Below are 26,966 nucleotides of genomic sequence, written 5' to 3'. Positions count from 1 at the left end.
TCATCCCTCAGTCATTTATTGAGCACCTACTGTGTGCCAGGCTGGGTGCAGAGGCTACAGCTGTGAACAAAGTCCCCATCCTCATCAAGATCAAGGGCAAGTGGAGAATGCAGATGAAAAACATGAACAAAAAAAGTATATAAATATAATGAAAAGAAAGAAATCAGGGCCAGGGCAAAGACAAAGGCCCAGGCTGGGAGTGTGTTTAGACAGCGGTCTGGGAGGGCCTCTCTGAGCAGCTGACCTTTGAGGAGAGGCCTGGAAGAAGTCAGGGAAAGAGGGGGTGGTGACACCAGGGGGAAGACCTGGGGTGGAGGGAGGAGCCAGCGTGGGCTGCTGTCTGGCTGCCTTCAGCCTTGCTTTCTGCTTTCTTTGAGTCAGTGTGAAGTTGGGCCTCCACCAACCGTCTCTCCAAGTTCCCCACCCCTGGTCACCAGCCTCCCCTTGTTCTGTATATCTTCCTTTCCTCCCTCCCTCTCTCTCTTTCCAGCCCAAGAACGCAGGGGGTGAACTATATCCGCTCCTGCACACACTCGTTCTCGTCTTTCCAGGGGATCCCTCGGTCACCCCCACTGGGGCAAGCCCAGGAGTCCAGAGGCCGTCGGTCCTGCGCCCCGCTCTCCCCCAGCACACGGCTCGGTGCCTGGCCCAGGCCCACTTCACAGATGAGAAAACAGGTCCTGAGACACGCTGGCTGACTCGGGACTCCCACGGCAGCGCTGGGGCTGGCCACTCGGCTCGGTCCCTCTCCGGGTCTTGATCCATAACCTTGACCTCGTGGCCTTGTCTTCAGGGACTGTCAGGATTTCAAGTCTGACTCAGGCCTCACCACAGGCGGTGGGGACCGGCCGGGAAATCCGACCGGCCTGGCCGCCCTCTCCTGAGTATCTGGGCCTCGACCTTGCCGCTGATGAACTCGTCACGTGAACAGTCTCCATACGCGCCTAGCTTTGTCCCGGGCTTCCCACGTGCCGGCCAGCACCTCGCGCAGGTCAGCGCATTCGATCCTCCCCCTCCCGCAGTCGGGGCGGGGTTGGGGGGCGGGGGTCGGGCCCATTTCACCACGGGGTCAGGGAGGCTTCAGGAGAGAGCCTGGGGCGCGCAGGGATGGGCCCAGCCGCTGGCGCCCCCTCCCTGCCGTCCCCCCCCCCCTCACCTCCCCACCTGCCAACCTCGGGGCGGCGCGAGGTCCCGCGGGCAGGCGGCCGGGGCTGGGGGGGGGGGTGCCGAGAATGCGCGGGGCGGGGTGGGGGCGCCCGCGGAGCCGGCTCACGTTTCCGGTCGGCCGCAGCCCCCCGCCGCCGCCGCCCGCGGCCCCCTCATTAAGGCGCCTTGCCTTCCACCTCCGAATTTTCCACGCAGGGTTAGCCTGGCGACGCGCTGTCTGCGGGCCCCATAAAGGCCGCCGTGTGCTGCATTCGTCTCGCTGGGGGCCGGCGGGGAGGGGGCCGCGGCCTGGAGGGGCGCCCGCCTGCGAGGCCGCGGGCGGGGCGGCCGGGCGCGCTGGGGCAGAAGGGGCCCCTCCCGGGACTGGACGCGCCCCAGAGGTCCACCTTCATAAACATGCATTTGAAATAACAGCCGCACCATCGGCCGGCGTCCAGCCCTCCTGGAAGGGTCCAGCCCTCCTGGAAGGTGCGGGGAGAGCCGCGGAGGCCAAGAGACCCTTCCAGCAAACTCCTGGGGGAAAAGCTCCTCCGAAACCCACACCCGCTTGGTGACGGCAAACCAGGCTGGGCAGTTAAAATAACTGTCCCGCGGTCGCACAGGGAGGGGGTGGCATCACTCTGAGGCATGTGGGCGGAGCTCCCGCTTCTCTGGCACCTACTAGGTGCAGGGCACTGGCCTAGACATGGTGATGGGGTGGCCCACAGACTTCCCTGCCCTCCTGTGGCTGGCGGTCCAGCGGGGGAGCCAGACACAGGCAAATAAACACCTAAGGGAAAGTGTCAGGTGGTGGTGAGTGCTGTGGAGGGAAAGAAAGCAGGAAAGGGGGGTGAGGAGTGAAAGTGGGGAGGGGGCAATGATGTGGTCATAGGGTGGTCAGAAAAGGTCTCTGTGAAGGTTGGAGTCATGTGGGCATCTAAAGGAAGGGTGTTCCAGGGGCAGCATCTGACTCTTGGTTTCAGCTCAGGTCATGGTCTTGGGTTTGAGCCCCCTGGAGATTCCCGCCCAGGGGTCTGCTTGAAATTCTCTCTCCCCACCCCCCGCCCCTCCCTCTTCTCTGTCTCTCTAAAATAAATAAATAAGGGCGCCTGGGTGGCTCAGTGGGTTAAGCCGCTGCTTTCGGCTCAGGTCATGATCTCAGAGTCCTGGGATCGAGTCCCGCATCAGGCTCTCAGCAGGGAGCCTGCTTCCCTCTCTCTCTCTCTCTGCCTGCCTCTCCATCTACTTGTGATTTCTCTCTGTCAAATAAATAAATAAAATCTTTAAAAAAAATAAAATAAAAAAATAAAAATAAAATAAAATAAAATAAATAAATAAATCCTAAATAAGTAAGTAAGTAAATAAATAAATGAAGGAAGGGTGTTCCAGGTGACAGAAACAGCCTGTGCAAAGGCCCTGAGGCAGGAGCCTGCTTAGTCAGCATTTGTTAATCACTTTCTAGAGTTCTCTCTTGGATTATTTTTTCCCATTCTTTCCCTCCACTCTGTCAGTCTAGGAATCTGTACAATTTCCCCCCCTCCAGCTGAGGACATTGAGGCTCAGAGAGGTTAAGAGACCTACTGAGGTCCCTCAGCAGGTGGTAGTCAAGCTGGGATTTGAACCAATCAATCCCTTGCACTCATAATGATGGGGTCCATTGATGGGACATGGGCAAGGCCAGGTCCAATTCCCTGTCTTTTAGCACAGGGACTTGTCAGGGCAGCAGGGGAGGGACAAAGGGAAGAAATTCAGGTCAGTACCCACCCTGCACCAAGTAGCGGTGGGATTCCTCACGGTGGCCCATTTCTATGTGAAGATGCTCACAGCAAAAGTCATACCAAGTCCGCTCAGAGGGCGGCCACGTGTGCACCGCCAGCAGGGGGTGCTTATAGCTTCTGTGACCTGGGAGGGAATCTAGAGGACAAAAGGACAAAACACCCGGTAAGGGAACCTGTCTGTGTATCTCTGGGTTTGTTTCAAGGACACTCTCCCACATGTCGCTTACACACATGGCAGCCATAGAGGAGTAGGGTGTCCTGGGAGCTGGGGGCTTCTTGGGCATGGCTCACCTGAGGACACTGGGGTCCCGTCTGGCTCCTCTATGCAGGGCCCCCCCAGCCCTGACTCCCCCCTGCCCCCACCACCCCCGCCAGCCTCGTGCAGCTTCTTGCTCTCTGCTCCAAGCATCTCAGAACCCAGAGGAGCTGCAGGGACCTCTGTCTATGTCACGTTGTCCTCCAAGATGCCACCAGATTTGTCACACTGTCCCCTCCACCACGCAGCCTCACATTTCCCTGTCCACACCAGACCCAACAGAGGACAGCAGCTGAGTCCCTTTGCTCCGGCCAGCTTCCCCCGGGCATTCTTCAGTGTCCCAGCGCCCCCAGCCCTGTACCTGTGGCTGTCCCCCTCCCACTGTGTCACCCAGCTGCTCTCCCACTGCACCCACCTCTCTTGTGACAGTCAGCCTCTCACCCACAGGAAACCTCTCCTAACCCACAGACCTCCCCAGCTTCCTCCCCAGGGTCTCCCATATCCTCACCGGTAGTGCTCCTCCAACCTCCCTGGCGCCCAGCGGCTCCCCGTGCTCCCAGCTTTCTCGGTCGCTGTCACACCACCTCTTGCCTGCCAGTGTTGCTCAGGGTTCAAACCATCTTTCCCTCCTCTTCTGGTTTCCCGCCGTCTCCCACTGCCCCTCTTCTGCGCCGGCCCCTCGCCCTGCCTCGACCTCCCTCTGCCATCATCCACTGCTGCTTTGGTCCTCCCTCTGCTGAGGCCAGGCTTCCCTCTGCGCCTTCCCAGGAAGCATGCGAAGGGCCTGGGCTCTCACTGTGCGCCCCTCTCTCTGTGCCCCTTCCCCTGCCTCCCTCTGGCCTGCCTTGTCCGCATCTCCTCTCGCATCCTTCCTGCTGGTCTCCCCTCTCCCTGAGCGCCTCTCTGTTATTCTTTGAGTCCCCCACCCCCAGTACTTTCCATTTTCTTATTCCCTTCCCCCTCCAGATCCTGATCCAGACCCAGACCCAAATACATCCTTATTGTCTGCATTTATATTCTTCCTGGTCCCCCACGCACCTGTCTTTGACCTTTGTCCAGCCTTGCCCTGACATCACCCCTGCACCTGGCTCCTTTCGCCAGGGGCTGTGGCCCACCTGAGAGCCAGTCGTCCCCTCTGTTTCAGCCCTGCAGGGTCTCCCCCACTCTGTGCTGAGAGCCTTACGGATCCTACCCCTTCTGCGCTCTGTCCCTGGATTTGTCCACACAAACTATCAGCGCCGCCCCCACATGTCCCCCCACATGAGGTCAGACACAGACCTCAGTAGGTCTCTTAACCTCTTGGAGCCTCAGTGTCCACAGCCATACCCACCTGCTCTGTGAGCTCTGCAGGACCCTGTCTACCCCCCGCCCCTACCTTTCCATCCCCTCTTCAGCCCTGTGTCTCACCAGCCACCCGTCCTACCCTGTGTATAAATTTTGCTAACATCCTCAGGGTTCAATCTGTTTTCTGGACTTGGGAGAAAAGGGGAGGTAGGATTCCATCAGACAGTTTGAAATGATCAGTCCAGGGGCGCCTGGGTGGCTCAGTGGGTTAAAGCCTCTGCCTTCGGCTCAGGTTATGGTCTCAGGGTCCTGGGATTGAGCCCCACATGGGGCTCTCTGCTCATCAGGGAGCCTGCTTCCTCCTCTCTCTCTGCCTGTCTCTCTGCCTACTTGTGATCTCTGTCTGTCAAATAAATAAATAAAATCTTAAAAACAAACAAAAAAAGAAATGATCAGTCCGTTTTATTATTATCTCCTTCTGATAGTCATCGGTTTAAAGTGTGAGCTCAAGGGTGCCTGGGGGGCTCAGCCGGTGAAGCGTCTGCATTGGGCTCAGGTCGTGATCTCAGGGTCCTGGAATGAACCCCTTATAGGGCTCCCTCCCTCTCCTCTCCTTCTGTCTTTACCCCTCCCCTTCCCCCTGCTTCTACTCTCTCTCTCTCTCTCAAATAATTTTTTTTAATCTTCTTTTTTAAGATTGTATTTATCTGACAGAGCAAGAGAGGGAGAGAGCACAAGCAGGGGGAGCAGCAGAGGGAGAGGGAGAAGCAGACTTCCTGCTGACAAGGAGCCCAAGGCCCGTCTTGAGCCCAGGACCCTGAGATCATGACCTGAGCAGAAGGCAGACACTTAACTGTCTGAGCCCCCCAGGTGCCCTAATAGCTAAAACCTTTTTTAGAAAAAAGTATGTACCTAAGACTCCCTTGTGATGTCCATTGTTCTGAAGTTTGATTCGTGTGGACAAAAAACATGTGGGTTCCTCATTTTCTCCAAATCTTCCTTCACTTTCTGAATAGGCCTAAGTAAAAGTAGACTTTTTTCCTAAAAGTCTCAGGGACCTAGAGGAAATTAAATAACTGAAAAATATTACATTCTTCAAGGTTATATTCTTAATATGAATTTTATTATTTGTTATGAAAGCTAGCAAACCACATAATGATACAAGTATTAGAATTAATTCTACTGCTCTGCTACTCATTATCATTTAATTATTTGGAAACATTTGCTCCAGAAAGTAAACTCTTGAGTTTCATCCAGAGTTATTGCTTTTATATTAAACATCTATTTGTTTTCTTAGATTTTATTTATTTGAACTTTCTTGTTTTTATACACTTGGCCACGTTCACAATAATTAAAATAGGACCATATTTGACTCATTTATAATAAATTTATGTTTATATTTTAAGTGACTGTTGGGATTTCAACCAGGAGCCACAAGAAGATATTCGACTAGTCAGCTGTCAACCAGGATTTTGCCTGTATTTGATGATGACTTTAAAAAAAAATTTTTTTTAAGATTTTTTTTTTAAAGATTTTATTTATTTATTTTGACAGAGAGAAATCACAAGTAGATGGAGAGGCAGGAGAGAGAGAGAGAGAGAGGGAAGCAGGCTCCCTGCCGAGCAGAGAGCCCGATGCGGGGCTCGATCCCAGGACCCTGAGATCATGACCTGAGCCGAAGGCAGCGGCTTAACCCACTGAGCCACCCAGGCGCCCCTTTTTTTTAAGATTTTATTTGTTTTTTTTTTTTTTTTTTGAGAGAGAGGAAGATCACACGCATAAAGGTAGGGGCAGAGGGAGAAGGGGAATCTCAGCACAGAGACCAATGTGGGGCTTGAGCTCACCACCCTGAGATCATGACCCAAACTGAAATCAAGAGCCAGATGCTTAACTGACTGAGCCCCCCAGGCATCCCTTGATACGGGCTTTTAGAAGCAACCAGTAATATGAAAACAGGCTTGGTTCATGTCCCTGTCCCTGACCTATCCCCAACGGTGACCTACCATGGTCACTATCACCAATGAGATGAAATATGTTCCCATATTGGCAGGTCCGGCCAAGAGCAGGAAGGACAAAAATAAATAAAATAATTCTTAAAGTCTTAACATATATTTTGTCCTTACTTTACCAGATAGACACAGGTATAGCTCTCAGGGTTCTTGTTTCCATTTGGGTTATTTTAAGCAGGACTCGGTGGCACCTAACTTTGATCATCAGTCCCTCCTTTCATTAGTATTTTGGGTCCTGGGTGTCACCGCCTCCTGTGCCCCCTCAGCCCCCAGACAGCTGTTGGGGAGACATGGTGTTTCCCTTGCATGGTATCACAGGCCAGACTCAGGTGTGGGGGCCTGGAGGAGGGAAGTGAAGTCATGAAGGACCCCGGTTCCTCCTCTGCCGAATGTGGTCATTAGCTCTGGTCGCGAAGAGCCGCTAAGAGGAGGAAGTAAGCTGATCCATGGGAGGGGACGGTGACACTGGTGCAGGGGCCGTCATCCCCCATCTGTTCAGACACAGACCTGCTTTCCCAGGCCCTCCAGCCGCAACCAGCCAAAAATCTGATATCCCATTAAACTGGTTCAATTTTTAGCTGGAAAAAACAAAAAGACAATAATACTTGGTTTTGCAGCCTTTACTCTGTGCTGAGCACTTCATGTACATTGTGTATTCACCCCCCTCCTCGGCCACTCTGCGGATGGGGAGACGTGGTGGAAGGTCCTGGCCTGGGGTCCTGCGGCCAGGGAGCAGCAGAGCTGAGCTTTGAACCTGACGCTTGCACTGGAAACCACACACAGACGACCATGGTGGTGAAAACGAGAGCAACACTTCCTGCGCATGGTAAGTGATGACTCTCTCTCGGGCCCAGGAGGGGCTCCTTAGCAGTCCCCATTAGAGGGAAGAGAAAGTGAGGCCACGCCCGTCAAGGCCAGGGGTGGAATTTCTCCATCGCTAGACTCTCTAATGACCCTCTCTCCACGCCCCCTGCTGCAGCCCCCTGAGTTGGGACAGGCAAGGTCTGTGGCCCAAAGTGAAGATTAGAAGAAACACGAAGCTCTCATAAACATCACTAAGACCATTGATTTTCACAATGAAAAGTGGGCAAAGGATATGATCAGAAAAGAAATCCCCACAGACTAGGGAGAAAGTATCTGCAAAACGCATATCTAACTTAAAAAAAAAAATGTATCCAGAATATACAAAGAACTCCTCCCCTCCAAAAAAAAGACATCAATTAAGAAATGGACAAAAGATTTAAATATTGTGGGTATTCACTAAAATGCATGGATTGTAAATCAGCACGTGGAAAGGTGTTCGGTATTGTTAGTCATTAGGAAAATGCCAGTTAAAACCACAATGAGAGAGGCACCTGAGTGGCTCAGTGGGTTAAAGCCTCTGCTTTCAGCTCAGGTCATGATCCCAGAGTCCTGGGATCGAGCCACACGTCGGGCTCTCTGCTCAGCGGGGAACCTGCTTCCCTTCCTCTCTTTCTGCCTGCCTCTGCCTACTTGTGATCTCTGTCTGTCAAATAAATAAAATCTTAAAAAAAAAAACAAACACACAATGAGTTACCACTAAACACCCAATAGGATAGCTAAAATCTAAAAGACCGGCCACACCAAGTATGGGCGAGAGAGAAATGTGGAAGACCTAGAGCTCTCATGTGTGCATTGCTGGCCCGAGAGCAAAATGGTGCAGCCACTTTGGAAAATGGTTTGATGGTTTCTCAAAAAGTGAAGCATTTTCTTCTCACACAGTCCAGCAGCTGGATTCCTGCACACTGACCCGGAGGAAGGGAGACCCATGTCCGCACAGAGACTCGCCCATGGATGCTTAGAGCGGTTTTATTTGTCATCTCCCCAAACACGGAACAATCCAAACGTCCATCCAAAGGGCAGTGGTCTATCCCCGCACTGGCACCATAGGACGCAGCAGGAACAGGAACGACTGTTGATCCATTGCCGAACCTCCGTCATTACGCTGAGTGAAAGAAGCCAGACCGAAGAAAAGAGGACAGACCCTACGATTCCATTTCTATAATTTCGGAAAAGGCAAACTAATCGGTAGTGACAGAAAGCAGATCCCTGGCTGCCTGGGGATGGGGGGAGTGGGAAGGAGGTAGGGAGGGAAGTCAAAGAGGAGGCGTAAGACTTTTGGGGGTGATGGATATGTTCACGGTCATAACCGTGCTAATTTCACTCGTGGGATATGTGCCAAAACTTGTCAGATGTTGACCTTTATATATGGACTTTATTGTATTCTGCCTTGAGGAAGCAGTTAAACACAGACACACGCACAGTGTGATACCACTTCTCACCTACTAGAAAGCCTAGAATAAAAACAAAAACAAAACCTGGGAATACCAAGTGCTGACAGAGATGTGGAGCAACGGGAACTCTCTCATACACTTCCTGGGGGGTTGGGGGAGGGGCACAGCGTTGGGGGGTGCGTGGCACAGAGCTCCGGAAATCAGCTTGGCAGGATTTTCTTTTTATCAGGTCAGACGCATGCTTACACTACAACCCAACAATCCCATCTTAGGTATTTCTCCCAAAAGAAATGAGAATTTATGCTCACATAAAAATCTTCACGTGAATGCTGATAGCAGCTTTATTCATAATTGTAAAAAAAAAAAAAAGGAAACAATGTTCATCCACTGCTGAATAAATAAACATACCGTGAAATAGGTAAACAGTGAAGTACTTCATTAGCCCTAAAAAGGAACACATTCCCTTTTTTTTTTTTTTTTAAAGATTTTACTTATTGGGGCGCCTGGGTGGCTCAGTGGGTTAAGCCGCTGCCTTCGGCTCAGGTCATGATCTCAGGGTCCTGGGATCGAGTCCCGCATCAGGCTCTCTGCTCAGCAGGGAGCCTGCTTCCTCCTCTCTCTCTCTCTGCCTGCCTCTCCATCTACTTGTGATTTCTCTCTGTCAAATAAATAAATAAAATCTTTAAAAAAAAAAAAAGATTTTACTTATTTATTTGACAGATCACAAGTAGGCTGAGGGACAGGCAGAGAAAGAGGGGGAAGCAGTCTCCCCACTGAGCAGAGAACCTGATGATCTGGGGCTCGATCCCAGGACCCTGAGATCTGACCTGAGCCAAAGGCTAAGGCTTTAACCCACTGAGCCACCCAGGTGCCCCAAGAAACACTTTTCTGATACGCTCCGCCATGCAGATGAACCCCACAGATGAAAAGAAGTTGGCTTCTTGGGGGACTGGAATGTTCTGTTTCTTATTTCCTGATCTGGACGCTGATCCTCCAGGTGAATTCATTTTGAAAAAAGACATTGAGCTGAACTCTTCAGGTACATGCATCTGTTGGATTGTTATACTTTCCTTAACACTTAAAATAATAACAATCGCAAGAGTTCGGAAAGAAAAGTGTGACAAGCCAGTCTTCCTCCTGCCCCCGGACCCCAGCCTCCAGGCTCTTCCGCAGAGGACGCCAGACCCAGATGCTGGCATGTGTCTGTATTTACTCCTGAGATGTTCTAGAAAGGCCTCTACAGAGAGGAATTCTTCCCTGCCCCTTGGGTCCTGACTTTTTATTTTTATTTTTTCTAAAAAGCCTTTTTGAGGACAAAAGATTGGATGAGGACTATGCAGCCAGGCAGGGGTAAACTCGAATCCCTGCTCTGCCCTTATCACCTGGGGGTCACCTTGGGGAAACCACCTCCCTCTGGGAGTTGAGTCTCCTCCTCTGCAAAATGGGGACGTGAGAGTAAGAGGGTACGCATTTCCTGGAGGACTGGCTGTGGTGATGAGCTTCATTCCTGGGCCCTGGAACCGGTCACTCCACCTCAGTCAAGACCCCAGAGAGCCTCTGCCCTCCCACAGGCCTGGGAGAAGAGGGGGAGAGTGAGTGAGAGAACTCAGCCCTCCCTCCCTCCAGACTCCTCTGTGGCTCCCTAGTACTGTATTCTCCAGCAAGGCCATCCATAGCCTTCTTGAACTAATTCAGCAGCCACTCCCTGAGAGCCTGCTTTGTGCCAGGAGCGGCAGCTGGTCTGGGGTCTGTCGTTCAGTTACTGTGAGGCATCGGAGACCAGGACTCGGGCAACGTGGAGGCTGCGAAGGGACCGGTGGACATGGCTGGGAGAGGGTTGGGCGAGAAGAGAATTCTAGAGAAATCCATTTCACCATTTCCCTCCCTGTCTCCTCTCCAGAAGGCCCGATTTTGTCAACGGGCACCACTACCCACTGTCCTCCCCTTTCAGGGCTCAAGCCCACAGCTGGCTGTGCTAGAATCACCCCCCGCCCCCCGCCACCGCCCCCCACACCCCTGGCACAGGCACATGGACGTCTCCCGCCCCTTCTTCCTCCTGACTCTCCAGCGGAAGCCACCGCCTGCAGGTGCCTCCTCTCTTGCCTCCCACTTCCTTTTGGTCCCCTCAGTCTATTTCCCACACACAGAAGAGTCACTCCTCTGTGTAAAATCCCCTGGCAGCTTCCCATGCCTAAGAATAAGATCCGAACACCTGGTCCCTCAGTGCCGTGTAGGCAGGCCGCTGCCAGCCTCTCCCACCCCAACCCCTTCCTCTCTCCCCTCCAGCCACACTGACCTCTGCTTGAACACACCAAGTACATTCTCACCTCAGGGCCTTTGCACTTGCCATTCCCTCTGCCTGTAGTCTCCTCCTCCTGCTCAATTCTCTCTGCCAGGCTAACTCCTCCTCCTTCACCAGCTTTGGGAAGGCTCACCAAATACCCCCCACATCCCAGACAGAGCTGGCACCCTGCAGTCTTGCCAGGCAACATCACCCCCTCCCTGGACTATCTGAGAACAGGGACTTGCTGTGTACTCACTGCTGCCTTGCTGGTGCCTGGAACTGGGCCTGGCAGGCAGGAGGGGATGGGTGCATGCGCGCTGAGTGCAGGAAGCACTGAGCTCCCATGGCAGGGTCTCCCGGCGGGGAGTCTCCTGACCTTCTGCAGACCTGCCCTTGGCCCAGAGCAGAGCCCCACGTGGGAGAGTGAGGACACCGTGGCTTCTCCTTCCCCATGGGAAGTGGGTCCTGCTCGCAGAAGTCACCCTGACCCTGGGGCAGGGAAGACCCCGTTCCAATCCTGGTGTCTAAGAGTTAACCACATGGGCCCCAAATCGCTCTCCTTTTATTTCTCAAGAGAAAGAAAAACATCCCAGTTGGTACATTCCATGTGGCAGTCTCCTGTGGGTCGGTCCCATCTTGAGAAGACTGTCACACACGCTCACCTGCTAAAATGGCTAAAATACACAATAACCCCCCCATGCCAACAAAGTGTGCAAGGGGGCAGGGCCGCGTCAACACTTGCAGAATGCTGGGGGTTGGGGGGGGGGCGTGCAGGCGCGTGTGCAGAAGTGTGCCCGGCAGCCCAACTCCCAAATCCATTGCCCGCCGTGTAGATGGATGAAACCGGGCGAGTCGGCCAGTGGCAAGTAATGGGCCACGGAAAGAACAGAGCGCGGCCATGCTACGTGGAGGGACCCCAAACACACGACACCGAGAGAAAGCCGCCCCAGAGGGGCACACAGGCCATGTGGGCTCACTTATAGGATTCCATGTGTGTCTGAAGCATCCAGAAGGGGCCAATCCTTACAAACAGAAAGCAGGAGAGTGGTCGCCAGGGGCCGTGGGGAGGAGGAGAGGGGAGTGGCTGCTCCTGGGCGTGGGGGTTCTTGATTCGTGATGAAACGCTCTGGAAGACGCGGTGGGGATGGTTGCTCGATCCTGCGCACTTGCTAGAAACTGCTGAATTGTGCCCTTTAAGGGAAAGAAGCATATGGTACGTGAATTGTAGTTCAATCAAGGCATTAAAAAAATCCAAAGCCATCCCAAAGAAATCCCGTGGCCTCCCAGCTGTGTGTTCTGGGCAGGTCCCATGAGCTGCCTGAATTCTGTCTGTCTCTCTCCTGCTCAGGACCGACCCACCCCTGCGCAGACAGCCCTGCACAGTAAATACTCGGGCTTTCAGGGAGTGATAGCCTCTGGGGGCTGGACAATGCTGCCCAGGGACACGGAGGCTGAGGACAAAGCTCACAGCGGTGCCCACAAGGGGCCTCGAACAGCTCCCAGATGTCACCCCACAGCCCTCGGGAAAGAAACACGGTGGCTGTCTTCACCCTGGGATGTTGCCACCGCTTGAACGTCCTTCATCAGTGTGTGTGTGTGTGTGTGTGTGTGTGTGTGTGTGTGTGTGTTGTTTCTGTTTAGAAAGAAAACCACATGCACGTTCTAGAAAACTCAGAGATCTCTCAAGAAGGGAATTAAAACCCCAGCATCCGTGCCGTCCAGACAGAAGTCCCGTGGACCCCGCAGGGCACACATTTCCCTCTCCGAGAAGGCAACAGGGCATGAAATGGGAGGTAAAACTTGACAGAAATGCGATCGTACTATCTTTTCAGGCTGCCCTACAAGTTGCTACCTGTACTTATCAGTGCGTGTGGTACCTTTCAAGTCCCCATGGGAGTATCTGGTTTCTCCCTTAAAGGATTGATTGATTGATTGATTGATTGTAAGTCAAGAGAGGCGCTTTGGAAGAAGCAATGATAGTGGAAGGACAAGTGAAAATTCTATCGAATGAAATATCCTCCTCACTAGCACCTGAACCTACACCCAAAGAAAATCCCTATGAGCAGTGGGTATATTTCTTCCAGATCCTTCTTTTTTCTTTTCTTCTCTTTCCTGCCCTTCTTTCCTTCCTGCCACAAGCCCAGGAATGCCAGGATCTCCAAGAGCGACCACTAGCTAGGAGGGGCAAGGAAGGACTAGAACAGCCACACCGGGGATGCCCAGAGTGTGTCCAAGGCCCACGGCGCACAGGGAAATCGGACCAGGTGGGTGGTCCCACCCTCATGGAGCTCCTAGTCTGGAAGCCTCTCCCCTGGTCTGCAGGGGGCGCGCACCCCACCCCAGTACCGCTAATATCGCAACACACTTTTGGCTGCCTACTGGCTGGAGAAGGGTGTGTGGGGTTTTTTTTTAGAAGACTGGGAACAAAATGGGCCCCTCTGTGCCAGAGCTGCTGGGCAGGCCAAGATAAAGACTCAGACTCTGTTCTACTGCAATTTAAGAAGTTGTAATTACACCGACCCCAAAGGTAGAAGGAGCAAAATGACAACAATAAAAAAAGAAGTCAAAGTTCGACTCCTAGCTCGGCCACTTATTTGCTCTGTGACCCCGAGCCAGTTACTTAACCTCTCTGTGCCTTGGTTTTCTCTTTCTTGAGTTGGCTGTGTAAGTTTAATGAGTCAATCCATGTGAGGTGCTCGGCATGGTGCCCAGCACATAGAAAGTGCCCCATAAGTGTGGTGGCCATTCTGTATTTCTTAGGGGCACACATGCGTTCATTCACCATTCAGCGAAATTTTACCAAGTGTGCACCTTCTGCACAAGAGACACGAGGCGACAGCGATTGGACAGTGAGCAGAGCAGACAATGTTTCCACTTGCAGGGAGCAGACATTCTGGTGGGCAAGACGGTCAACACAGAAACTGTGAACAGTGAAAATATGGTTTGTCGGATGGTGACAAGTGCTTTGGAGAGAAACATCTCAACAGGGAAGACACTGGGTGCAAACCAGAGAGGGAGGGTTGGAGGAGCCAGTGTAGGGCTCTCTGAGGGAGGAGAGGAGGAGAGTGCAAAGGCCCTGAGGTGACAGAGGGCCGGGCAGAGTGGAGGGAGTGAGGGCATGGGGGAGGGGCTGAGGCAGAGGTGCCAGGGCCAGACGGAGTCAGCACCTGTGGGCCATGGGGAGGACTCTGGCTTTTCCTGTCGCTGAGATTGGAGCATGTGCACATGTAAATATGTGTTATTTTTTAATTTAGACAGATACAAACTGAACTTTTTGCACAGTAAAGGCACTGGGAAAAGGTATGCTAATCACATGTCAAATGAGCCTCAGATCTAACCATTCCTCTTTCTTTTAAATTAAAGAATAAACTCCTATAACATGTGACGTTAACAATCGGAAAAGCAAAGAGGAGCAGGAAGGACCCGGCTTCCCGCCTGCCAGAGTACCCCCATCCCAGCTCAAGGATCACCCATAAGTAACCGCTGGGTCCCTAATGGGGCCCAGATGTGTCCGAGGTGGCCCGGGCCCAGCCCTGCCTGCCTGGACACTGCATGGCCATTGGTTTATTTCCTGGACTTATTTTATAAAGAAGAGCCCAGGGGAGGATCGAATGGCCCCACCAGCCCCTGCTGGTTCCCACCCGATCTCTGGCAACCCTGCAGCTCGGAGCTGCGGCCCAGACACAGAGGGCAAGCTCTGCCCTACAGGAGAAAGCCAACCAGTAAAAACAGAAGAGCTAGAAAATCACCACTCGGCGGGCACCACAGTAGTAATTGATTTAGGTGAAAATCGCCAGTGAGGGCTAAGAGCCGTGGGTGGAAGTTTGAAGAGTAACAGGATATTCACATGGTCTCGGAATGTCTCTCCACAAGATACAGATTAAGTACAAAAGGGGAAAAAGAGGAACTTGATCCTGGCAGACAGCTCCTTAACCAAGTGGACCAAGCTGATGTCACCATTAATGGGGCAGGCGGACCTCATGGGCTTCAGGATACCTTGCACTAAGAAAGCCACAACGCCAGGTCTGTGGTTCTGCCAAGAGCGCACTGCCCAAGTGAAACGACTAGGAAGAGTCAGGAAAGTCTAAGTTGGGGGACATTCTAGCAGAGTTGCACAGCGGAAGCGTGCTGGGCCCATAAATTGGGGGACATTCTACAGAACACCTGGCCTGAACACTTGAGGAGCTTTGAAATCATGGAAGACCAAGAAAAGACCATTTATCCCAGAATAAAGGAGAATAAGGAGACAGGACAAGTGTGTGACCCTGGATCTCACTCCACCCCCAACGGGCTGTGGGGGGATGTCCCTGGGACGGGGGCAGAAACTTGATGATATCTGTGCCTTAGACAATAGTGTAGCACCAAAGCTCGATTTCCTGATTTCCGCCATTGGAGTATTCTTGTAGGAGAGAATGTTCTTGTCCTTAAAAATCCATGCTTAAATGTGTACCAGTTCAGGGGACATCATGTCTGCAACTTACCCTCAAATGATTCCGAAGTAAATAGTGTGTCAGTACGTGTAACCGTGCACAGAGAGAAGACACAAGCAGGAGAAATGTTCGATATTTTCCAGAATCCATATGAAAGATCCCTGTTTGTTGTGCTTTTTTCCCAACTTTTCTGTCAGGTTAAATTATTTTAAAGTAAACATGTTTTAAAAATCTAAAACACTGGGCCTCGCCATAGAGCACACGATGCTTGATCTCCGGGATGTGAGTTCGAGCACCACACTGGATATAGTATGAGTAGTGTAGAGATTTCTTTTTTGAAAAAAGAAGTCGTTAAAATAATAATTTAAAAAAATCTAAAAAAACCGTCTCCCTGCTTCTCCTTTGTCTCGGCAGCCCCATGCCTCCTCCTGTGACTCCCTAGAGAAATGCTTTAATATTTTATTGTAAATCCTTCCAGGGCTTCCATATGTAAATACAGACAGGAATGAAGAACATGGTTATTTCCACCCCTTCTTCCCGCAAAAAGGAGCATGTACTGCAGGTGATTTTTTTCGCTTAGCAGTGTGGCTAAGTGGGGACTGTTCCATATCAGGACATAGGGACCCTCTGATTCCTTTGATCCCTATCCCTACCTCAGCCCCTGGGAGCCAACATCCCTTTTTAATAGCCCTAAAGCCCATAAGCGCTCAGGTGTGCACCCCGGGCACTGTGCCTCTTGAATGAGCCTTTGGCCCCATAGCCTCCATCACCCTGAATCAGGCCAACATCTTTTCTGCTGGAGCCTCAGGGCTCCCAGTGTTTCTCGCCTCCCCTAACTCCACTAAGTGGGCTCTCCTCCAGGAGCCAGGGGAGCCCGCATATCAGTTGAGCAGGCTTCATCATTCCCCTGCTTTGGTGCCCCTGACTGCTAGAGGCTGGACTAAAATCCCGACTCCTCACGCCGCACACTCACTCTGCAGGATGTGGGAGCCTCACTGGTCCCACGCTGTCCCCCTAGCTCCACCCGTCCTGGTCTTTCTCTGCAGAGAGCAAGCTTGTTCCAGCCTCAAGCCTTTTCATTCCGTGTTCCCTCCACGCCTGAACTTTCTCCTCCTTCAGGTTTCCACTGGGAAGTCAGCGCAGCACAGGCTCTGGCTTATCAAGAGAGTCTGCCCCGTGGATCCCTCTAATTCTATCTGAGCGTCTAGACTCGTTTAGTTAGTCACTTGTTTGTTTGCTATCTCCCTCGCTAGAACCTAAGCTCCGTGTGCACACGGAGGACTGCCTGCTCACGGCTGCGCCCGGGGGCCTAGAACAGGGCCTGGCACACCTGATGCTCATCACGACTGAGTGAAGGCCCCTTTCCAGGCTCTGGGGAGGAAGGCAGGGCCCTCTTGGCCCCCATTTTGTAGAGGCAGAAACTGAGGTCCCACGGGGAAGAGCCTTGTTCCAGGCCCTGACAGGGGCACAACCCAGGCATCCCTAACTCCCAGGAGGATCAGAGCCTGGTACACCCCATTTTAGATGCTGGGGAGGGGTCTCCACGAAGCCTGCCCCTCCCCCCACCCCAGGAGTGTGTGAAGTCATTTACCCCCTCACCAGTCGCTGTCAGCACTTAGTGTGGGCGCCTATACATGGCCGCCCCCCCATGGCCCCCCCCCCCCAACCGCAACTCCCTAACTTCCCTTCAGGGAGGCCAGCTACAATTTGGCGATTGTTAGAGAACTTTTTTTTTCTTTTGGGAGGAAAGCTGCAAGTCATTAAGGGCTGCTCCCGGCCTGCGGGTCACCATTTCCTGTTTAGAAGAAAGAATCATCTCTCCTTTGGAACATGAAGCTCCCCCCACCCCCGGCTTGACTGTGGGGCTCGGGAGCTCTGGGACGCCTGCAACGCCTGCTCAGCTCCCCGCAGGAAACTGGCACCTTCAGCACCTTTTGTGCTCAAAAAGGACACTCATTTTCTCCTGGCCCCAGGAGGGCCCCAGAGGTGAGGTCACCGTGACAGCCAGCCAGGAGTGAATTATCCCAGCCCAGGACACAAGCCGACCGTCTTCCCGTCCTGTCCTCCAGCAGGAAGCTGAATGACCCCTACCCTTTGGCCTGGCTTCTCACCCTCTCGGCTCCGGCCAGCCAATTTCCTTGCATCAAAGGCCATTTGGTACCCAGCGGCCAGATAGAGGTGTGGGTCCGACAGGGAGGACAGAGTGGGGCCCAGAGCGGGGCCCAGAGCTCTTGGAAACAGGAAGGACATCCTCTGTCCGCTTCTTGCTCACTGTAACCCACTCCCGCATCTCGGAGAAGCAGTCAGCCCATCCCCGCATGACCTGCAGTGCTGGGGCAAAGCCCAGCAGCCTGTCCAGTTGACAAGACCCAGGGAGCTGGCTTCTCACCCTGTAGGCCTGGTCAGCCTCAAAATGGAAGGATGAGAGAATAAATCCAGGTCACGATGTAAGAAGTGCAAGGAACCTACCCACAGCCCCCTGCTGCTCACTGGCCCGCAGGTGTTTCCCATGCTCCGCATCAGACAGGACACCCAGGCTCAGAGGAAACCCATTTGTACAAATAAGGTCCCTGACAGTTGAAGTCAGTGGTCCAAAGCCACGTCATGTCAGGATTTAAGCCCATCAGGAATGGTCTGGGCTCCATGAATCCCTGCCCCCCTCCTCCCTTCCTGAAGGCCCGGAAAACACTCACCCTTCTATAAAATGAAGTAGACTTTAATACATAAATTAACCACTTTATTGAATATCAATAAACTGTACATATAACTATACAAAATGTTTCCTTAGTACAAAATGTTGCTTGCAATATAAATACCAGTGTACCTTTAAAAATGTAAACATCTTCCTCCTGGGGCCACCTGTCAGACCCCAAAAATAGTTCTGGGAGACACATCAGTCGGGCTGAAGCACCCCACTCAGGCCCCCAACAAGTGACAGCAATTACTCACAGACCCTTTTGGGACTGTTGTTGAACTGCCCATGAGACAGGTGCCACGGTGACAAACAGGAGACTGAGATAGCTGCCCGGCCTGGGGCAACCTGGGGTCTAGACACGTCCTTGTGTCAGTGACTGCCCACAGGCCCCCAGGCTGAACCTGGGGGTGGATTACTGCACAGTTAGTCACACCTCCTGGAGGGGTGGCCTGAGGGTTCTAGGTCAGGGAGGAATGGGTTCCCCTGAGTGGGGGGTAGTTTCCTATCAGTCTTCCTTTTTGTCCTGGAGCTCAAAGCAGCTGTATCCAAACACCTTTGGATACACAAACCCACACAGAGAAGCCGGACTCCAGAACAGTCGGCTGTAAACCCCCCTCCCTATCACCCGTCCATAGACATGTCCACGGCAAGGCCTCCCTCAGAGCCCACTGGCACCTGGGGCAGAGAGAACTGGAACATGGTCCTCAGAGCCCTGCGGGGCCAAGAGAGCCAAACAGGGGAGCTCAGAAGAGAATTCCGTGGCAGTGAGAAGTATGGGGGCACCTTCTTTCTGGAGTTGAGAGGCTGCGATGCAGGGGGTGGTCTAGAGGCGCAGGAGGCGCCCTGAGGGTCAGCGGGGGCCCCCTGAGCAGCCTGACTCCTGGTGCTTGTGCAGCAGGGACATGCGGGAGAAGGTTCGGGAGCATGTCTTGCACTGATACTTCTTGACATCTGAGTGGGTCTGCAGGTGGGCCCGAAGGTTGGAGCGGTCGGCAAAGGCACGGCTGCAGTGGGAGCAGGAAAAGGGCTTCTCGCCTGGGGACAGAAACAGGACTTGAGTGCTAAAACCACTTGGGCTAACAGCGGACATTTATTTACTGAAATCCCTGCCCGCCCATCCACCTACCTGGGCCTTTAGAGGCCGTATCACTCCACCCCTGAAGGAATCCCATGACCCAGAAAAACCAGGCCATTATCTAGTGTCCAAAGGCTTGGATATGATTGGGAGCTCTGCCACTTCCCACCATGTGACCTAGAACAAGTCATCCGGCTGCTCTGAGCCTCCAGTTGCTCATCTGTAAAATGGAGCTGTTCATCCCCACCCCTGTAAGGGCTGGTAATCCAGAGGTGGTAAATAAAGCACTTACCCAGGCAAGCCAGCTGAGACCATGATGGCAACTGCGTTTACTGAACACTTACTTTGTGCCAGAGACAGCAAGGAGCACCGTATGCTCATCTCCCTTAATCCTACCCTTGTCCTCAGTTTAGAGTCCGTGAAACCGAGGCACGGAGAAGCCAAGTAGCATATGCAGAGCCGCCCAGCAAGAACCAAGCAGCCTGACTCCACAGCCTCTGATTTTAATCACTATATAGATGGCCTCTCAGTTAAGGGGGCTACAGTGGGTATTCCTCATGATCACTCCTGGATTTACTTCAGCTGGGGACAAAGCTGGGGTCAGCCTTAAAGGCTCCCTGGCACACCCCTGCCCCCAACAGGTTCAGCTCCTTCTCTGAGCTGCTTCCCCATCACAATGCTGACCACGTTTGGTATTGTCAAGTCTTGTCTGTCCCGAGAGCAGGGGCCTCCCCTGAATTCATTCCAAGGGCTTGGGGCCTGGGACCCCCAAGAGGCTACAGAAACCTTTTACTTTCTACCTTGTTTAAAACTCCTTCCCACCTGTGGCCCTTACACCACCTGCCTGGCCAAGGTTATGCTGAAAAAGAGTTATGCATGCAGAGCTAGGTACACAGTAAGCGCTCAGTAAGTGCTTATACAATAGCTAAGTCTTTTTTTAAAGGCTCCGAAGAGCCCGACCCTTCAATCACTACCAGAAAATGCTGTTCACCAACTTTTCCTAATTCCTGCCCCAACTAAGATGATAAGCGTTCACAGTACAAAAACACTGACAGTGCTGTATTTCGTTTTTTCTTCCTCGGGGGTGCATTTCCTAAATAAAAAATCTGAATAATAACTCATTAAACAAGTACTTATCAAGCTTCCATTCTGTGCCAGGCAATAATGCTGAGCATTCTTTACTAAAAAATAGCATTCTACCCTCCCACTCCCAGCATTATATGCCCCTAGGCCATGGCCCATTTGTTAAATCCCAGGGTTGGAATTCAAGAGCAGGGAATGAATGAATCCCATCAACCTTCTGGCTGCCTGGGGCACTGTGCTGGGCACTGGGAGGGGTCCAGAAGTCAGATGTCTGAGGCTCACTATGGAGCCATCCATTCAAGGGCTCTGTCTCCTAGGGCAGAAATACAAGGAACAGGCCACACCACAGAAGGGGGGAATTTAGCAGGAGACCAGGGAAGGGATGTCTGAGTTAACTGACTTGTCATTATTGAGCACCCTCTGCATACTAGGCCTGAAGGGTCTGAGGACTGCACCATAAGGTCCAAGTGAAGTTCTTCATACTTCACATGCTCCCTTGTGAACTAAGGGCTTACTGTACGCAGATATGGATAAGGGCAACCCCAGGGCACAGAAAGCCACTTCCCTCTCACCTCCCTGGCAGAGATGAAGAAGCCCTGGCTCAGTCTTATGAGCTGTGACTTGGAAAAAGTTTGATTTCCTTCTTTGCCTCAGTTTCCTATCTGTAAGGTGGGCCTTAGGACATCACTTCCCTCCTAAGGCTGTTGATTTACCGCATTAACCCAGGTGAAGGAAGCCATGGGCGATGCCCCCCCCCCCCCAGAGCAAGTGCTCGGTGAAGTTACCTTTACATCATGTATGATTAGACACGAACGTGAACAAAGGAGGAAGGAGGCCTTATAGGGTATGTTGGGGTGGAGGTCTGTGTGTGCAAGCAGCAGGCACAGACCTGCACCCCTTGCAGATCCCCCACCCCCGCAGACGTCTTTATGGTGATCCTGGCGAGTGTGAAATCGGCACCAAGCCGGCGGGGACAAAGGCCGCCAAGGGGGGCACTGTACATGTGATACTCCTCGGATTAAAGGGGCCTGACACGCTGTGGGCCAGCAGCTGCGGCCGGAACAGGTGCTGGGCACCACTGGCCCATGCACCTGCTCCACCCCCCCAGCCCCCACCCACTGGGCCCACCATTAACGCACACAATGGGAGTCAATGATGGTGATGGTGCATTTCAACAGGCTTTTTGTGTCCCAGCCTGCCTTTACATGAAAATGTCCTGATGGGTGGGGAGAGAAGCTGGGGGGCTCAGGGGAGTACCACCCCAAGGGTTCTGACTCCTCCAAATAGAGCCCTCTTCAGCTGGGCAATCGCCCAAGACAGGCCAGGCAGTTGGACCCTTCTATCGGGTCCCTTTAAAATCAGGGCTATGTGTGCACAAAGAGAAATGAGGAGCCATGGTCTGCCAGCTGGGGAGGATGCCAGGGACACTCTGTAGGAGTAATAACGATACCAGTAACGCCTGCAAAACGCCAGGCCTAACAAACCGCCCCACTGACCCTCACAGATCAGAGGTCAGCCACTGGGCCAGGAAATGCCAGAACTGAGGTCTTCCAACCCAGTCAGCTTGACCCCAAAGCTGACAGCTATGACCCTTGAACCTTCTACAAAGTCACAAAGAGCAGCCCCAAATATGGTGGCCTCCACCTTTCAAGTTCTGAAAAGACACAGTGGCTACCTCTTCCACATTTCCAGAAAGTTAGAGGACAGAAGAGACTCCATCTCCCATTTATTATGGTTTTGAAACATTAAGACCTGTTTCCTGCTGCCAAAGGTATTCCCAGGTCTGGGTAACAGGACTGAGTTTATCTACTCCGTGGTGGGGGTAGGGAGAGCAGATCTGAGAACTATGATAACAAATTATTATGAAGTGACTGAGGAGCCACTGAATCTTGATGGCTAAACCTACAAAATGCTGTCAGAATCCACCGTATAGGATTATGCTATCATAATCCTGAGGCTCAGACATTACATCACTTGTCTAAGGTCACACAGCATGGAAGCAGAGCAAATATCAAAACCATTTCTGTGCACTTATCATGTATCAGGTGGTGGCCCAGGTGCTTTCTTTCATTTAACTGGCACAGACACCCCACAAGATGTTCTTATGCTCATTTTACAAACGTGTAAAGTGAGGCTCAGAGAGGTGAAACATTGACTCAAGGTTTGAAGTTCTGGAAGGACTCAGAGGCAGGTGGGGGGTCTCACAACATCCTGCCTGGCTGGGCTGGGGGAGGGTGGAGTGAGGTGGGCCCCTTCACACCTGGCCTGGCAGCAAGGTGTTGGTTGCACCTCTCCCATATCCAACTCCAACCCATTTGGTGGAGAAACGGCGACTGCAGAGACAAAGTTATCTACTTCTCCCATCTGCTTAGCTGAGGAACGAATGAATGTTCCTGCCAAACATTTCAGGGAGCCAAGCCCCTGAACGAAAGAGCCAGGAGTCAGGAGACTGGAGCCCCAGTTTCCACATTCGCAAAATCACAGTAAGCCCAGGAGCGCCCCTCCTCCCCCAGCACTGGCAGAGAAGGCAGTGGGGACTTCGAGGAGAAAGGCGGCGGCCCACGGGGACACTCACCGGTGTGGGTCCGGACGTGGCCCTGCAGCAGCCAGGGCCTGGAGAAGGCCTTCCCGCAGGTGCCACAGACGCAGGGCAGCGTGTGGCTGCGGATGTGCATCTTGAGGGCACCCAGGCTGAGGTATTCCTTGTTGCAGTACTTGCAGTTGAAGGCCTTGCGAGTCTGGGAGTCCTTGGCCACGGAGAGCCCGGCCAGCTGCGTGGGCAACTGGCCCAAGCCTGGGAAGGCAACATAGCCCTCCGCCTCCAAGGAAGAGGCTGAGGTGGAAGAGAAGGACGAAGGAGCCGGTGAGGGGGGGCTGGGGGGCTGGGAGCCTTTCCCACTGTCCTCGTCCGACAGGGAGGTCAGCTCCACGGCCTTGGGGACCTCCTGGGGCAGAAGGGAGGCCCAGCCGATGGGCTGGGCTTGGGGTGCCAGGAGAGAGTCCCAGATGAGCGTGGGCAGAGAGGCCGTGGGGTTGAGGACCTCGGGAGGTGGGATGGCCGCCAGCAGGTGGGCCTGGTCGTAGGGCTGCTGGAAGGTAAACTCTGAAGGGAGACGGAGAAAAGGGCAGGGTCAGGCATTCGGTCGCGCAGTCAGTCAACAAACAGAGGTCTGCTGCGGGCGGGGGCCGCGGGGCGGCACTCAGTACTTACTGGAGGGACGAAGGGATCTCGACCAGGGCGGCCCGTCCTGCCCGCCCGGAGCCCCTCCTCACCCGGGGCCGCCCGGCTCACCCGCCTCGGCCTCCGAATCTTACAGGAAGGGCGCTGCCGTTCACCCCGACTCAGGGGCGTTCCCCCTGTGCCCCCCATCTCCCGGCCCGCGGGCCAGCGCCGGCGCCTCCCCTCCCCAGGCGCGTGCCCCCCGCCCCACCTCCGGCCGCGCTCCCCCTCGCTTCCCCGCGGTCGGGGCCCGGCCGCCGCGCAGTCTCCTCACCCCAGACCCCCGCCCTCGGAAAGCCCTCCCCCAACTGCCCACATCCACCTGCCCCGGGCTCCTCATGCCCCTGCGCCCACTGCCCCGCGCCAGCCCCTTGGGCTCTGTTCCGGGCCCTGGACTTGGCCCCCGAGGCCCCCTCCCCCAAGGGGACCCCCACGCGGCCTTTGCGGGTCTCCCCGAAGCCCCCGGGAGTCCCTCACCTCGTCCACTCACCTGGAGAAGAGTCGTGCAGCTCGCTGTAGTTGGGCCTCCGGCGGGAGCAGGCGGACTTCCTGACGAGAAAAGAGCGCGGCATGGTGGCCGAAGCAGCCGGGGTTGCCGGGTCGCGCAGGGGTCCCGAAGCACTCCACCCGCGAGGCCGTGCCGCTGCGCTGTGAGTGGAGACGCGCCGCCAACTCCTTTAAGTACGCCAGCCTCGGGATGGGGCGGGGCACGATGTGGCCACGCCCCTTTGTCACCTCCGCGCCAATCGAGGCGCGCCTTCTCCAGAGGCCACGCCCCGAGCAGGTGCGCCGGGGGCTGGCGGGGCTAGCGCCGCGTGGCGCTGGGGGCCCGGCGGGGGCCGCTAAGGAAGCCCGGCTGCGGGCGCTGCGCTGATCGCCCCGCAGCGGAGTGCGGGCGGGCGGGCGCCGGGAGCTCCAGGCTAGACGGGGCCCCTTTCGGGACCCCGCGCCCCCGCCAGCTCAGTGCGGCACGGTCGTCCGCCTCTGGCGCCCCCTGGCGCCGCGCAGTGCGGGTCTGGGCACCTGACGTTCCGAAACCGCCTCCGCCTCGGGCTGGGGAGGGGGGCGGAAATTTCCTCGGTCAGGCTGGCGCCTCACAAAGAGCGTGGGATTGACGAGGGACGATACACATTTCGGGGGAGGATGCGAGGAAATGAACACCTTCACGTGGCTGCTGGCAGTGTGAAATGCCACAGCCTTTTTGCAAAGCAATCTGGCATCATCTAGCAAAAGGCATCCATTCCTTCACTTAGCCAATGTTTACTGAGCACCCGCTACGTGCCAGTCACTATTCCCGGAGCTGGGGACACATCCCTGAACAAAATACTCGGGGTCTCTACCGAAGGGCAGCTCGCCGTTTGGTGGGGGAGAGAGACGGACTAAACAGGGGATAATTAAGCAAAGGGAAGTGTGCTTTGATGCGCGGGGAGGCCACAGGGCCCTGTGACAGTCAAGAAGATCACCTGACAGGGGGTCCGGGGCAACTTCCCAGAGGAAGTGAAGAAATACCGAGGGGAAAGGCCCGAGGTTAGAATCAGTAACTACTTCAGAGTCATTGAGAGCAGCTCCCAGGGATGGGGGTGGGGTGGGCAGGCTGGAGAGGTCAGGTCTGCTGGGCCTCCAGGGCCTAGAGTTTGAACTTTGCCCCAAGGACAGTGGGAGCCAAGACAGGATTTTCAGCTGAGGAGGGACCTGTTAGAGTTTGGTTGAGAAAGATCACTCTGGGCAGGTGGGAGAAAGAAGCAGGGAAGGGAGGGGCCAAGGTGGGTCTTCTCACCTGTCCGGGGGTCAGAAATCCTGTGTCTAAGGTACCTAATGCCAGGATGGGGGGGAGGGGGACAGACTGATCAAATGTGGGGTGGGCCCAGGGAGGAACACCTGGAGCCTCACTCTCAGCTCTGCTGGGAGCCCACCCACTCACTCCAGACAGGGCCATGCCAGGCCTGGGGTAAGAGGGCCCGGAAATAAATCCACAGGTCCCCACCCCCTACCCCCACCCCAGCTTGAGTCCATCTGTGAAGCAAGAACTATGAAAACCCGTAAGTCCCCCTACTCACCACGTAGAATGAGGGAAGGGACAACTGTCTGTTTGGTCCACGAACTTATGTTCTAATTGGTGAGTCGAAGGTAAGGTGGGGGAGGCGGGCCATATGCAGTCACTAGGAAGAACACACCTCCCTTCTGTGTCTATTTCATTTCAAAATGTCCTAATTCTCCACGCGGAGCCAGAGGGAGGAGTAAGGCCACGTCTCTCTGCTCAAAGCCTCCCATGTTCTTGTCTCACCCAGAGTAAAAGCCAAAGTCCTCACCACAGCCCTCCGCCCAGCCAATCTGACCTATGCTGACCTTGTCTTGAGCCACTCTCCCTACTCCCCAGGCACAATGATCTCCCTCCACACTTCTTTGTGTTCCTCCACATCCCCAGCCCTTTCCTATCACAGGCCCTTGGCACCTGCTGGCCACCACTGCCCCCCCCCCCCCATTTTTCTCCCCCAGATCTTCACCTGGCTGGCTTCTTTTCAGTGTTTCATCATTTTCACCAAATGCCTCATTAGTAATGAGAGAAATGCAAATTAGACCACAGCGAGATACCATTTCACACCCATCGAAAGAAAAAAAAGTTAAAATTTGGTCAAAGTCAAGTGTTGATTAGGGTGTGAGGGCAGCAGGACTTTTGTCCCATTCTGAGAGTGTCAATGGGCACAACCACTTTGAAAAAGTTTGGCATCCGCTAGTAACAGGTGACTCTCCTCCTCCCAGCATTCTAGTCCTAGGCCAATTGAGTCACAGGGGTTCTCAGACCCAGCGGCAGATTAGATTCTCCTAGGGAACACCCAAACCCCGGCCCCACCTCCACAGACATCCTGATTTAATTAGTCTGGGTAGGGGTGGGGGCGGCCTCCGGTATTAGCATTTTTTTAAAACTCTCCAGGTGATTCTAGTGAGCCACCAAAGCTGAGAAGTGCTGCCCAGCCCTAAACTCGGAAGAAACAAGAGAATATTCACCAAACCCTTGTTCCTAATAGCGAAAATCTAGAAACGACCCAAATGTTTATCAACAGTATCATGGATTTACAATGTATGGTACAATCCCATAAGGTCAGAGTAAATCCTATTTCCTATCTCCTGGGGATGCCGAGAGGCAGCGTCCAGGAGCCCCTAGCTCCCAGACATCAGGGCCTGGGCCTCCGGCTTTCCATTTTCCTCGGCCTCGGTTGGTCAGGCACCTGCGCCTGGCTGGGAGTACAAAGCTGGGGGAGGACCCTGCGCCCTTCCCTCCTTTCTGACCGAATTGCCCCCGCCCTCGTTCCCCTCCCTCCTGGAAGCGGCGCAGACCAGGAGGTGGGCGGGGTGGGGGCTTCACAGGAGGCCCCCGGCCGGACAGACCCGCTCTCCGACCAGGCTGCGTAAGCGGGGAGGGGAAAGGTGACACTCTAGATGCAGTGGTGTC

At 54.0% G+C, this 26,966-nt stretch overlaps 1 protein-coding gene and 1 long non-coding RNA gene across 2 annotated transcripts; one reads left to right on the top strand and one right to left on the bottom strand.

Annotated features, from left to right (window-relative positions):
• The first annotated feature begins 244 nt into the window (after positions 1-244).
• Positions 245-8,540, top strand: LOC132022791 (uncharacterized). Its single transcript, XR_009405716.1, has 3 exons — positions 245-991; positions 7,091-7,299; positions 8,217-8,540. It is a non-coding gene; the product is annotated as an uncharacterized LOC132022791 (long non-coding RNA).
• Positions 8,541-18,163: 9,623 nt separating this feature from the next.
• Positions 18,164-24,251, bottom strand: SNAI1 (snail family transcriptional repressor 1). The gene is made up of 3 exons (XM_059408006.1): positions 24,006-24,251; positions 22,871-23,398; positions 18,164-19,172 (listed from the first exon to the last, which is right to left on the bottom strand). Exons 1-3 carry the CDS (start codon positions 24,085-24,087, stop codon positions 18,988-18,990), a joined length of 795 nt encoding a protein of 264 aa, XP_059263989.1. The 5' UTR covers positions 24,088-24,251; the 3' UTR covers positions 18,164-18,987.
• Between the last annotated feature and the right edge of the window lie 2,715 nt (positions 24,252-26,966).

This window comes from Mustela nigripes, chromosome 7, assembly GCF_022355385.1.
Source record: "Mustela nigripes isolate SB6536 chromosome 7, MUSNIG.SB6536, whole genome shotgun sequence".
In the NCBI taxonomy this organism is placed as follows: domain Eukaryota; kingdom Metazoa; phylum Chordata; class Mammalia; order Carnivora; family Mustelidae; genus Mustela; species Mustela nigripes.
Note: the sequence above shows the minus strand (reverse complement) of the source record. Positions and strands in the feature narration are given on the sequence as shown.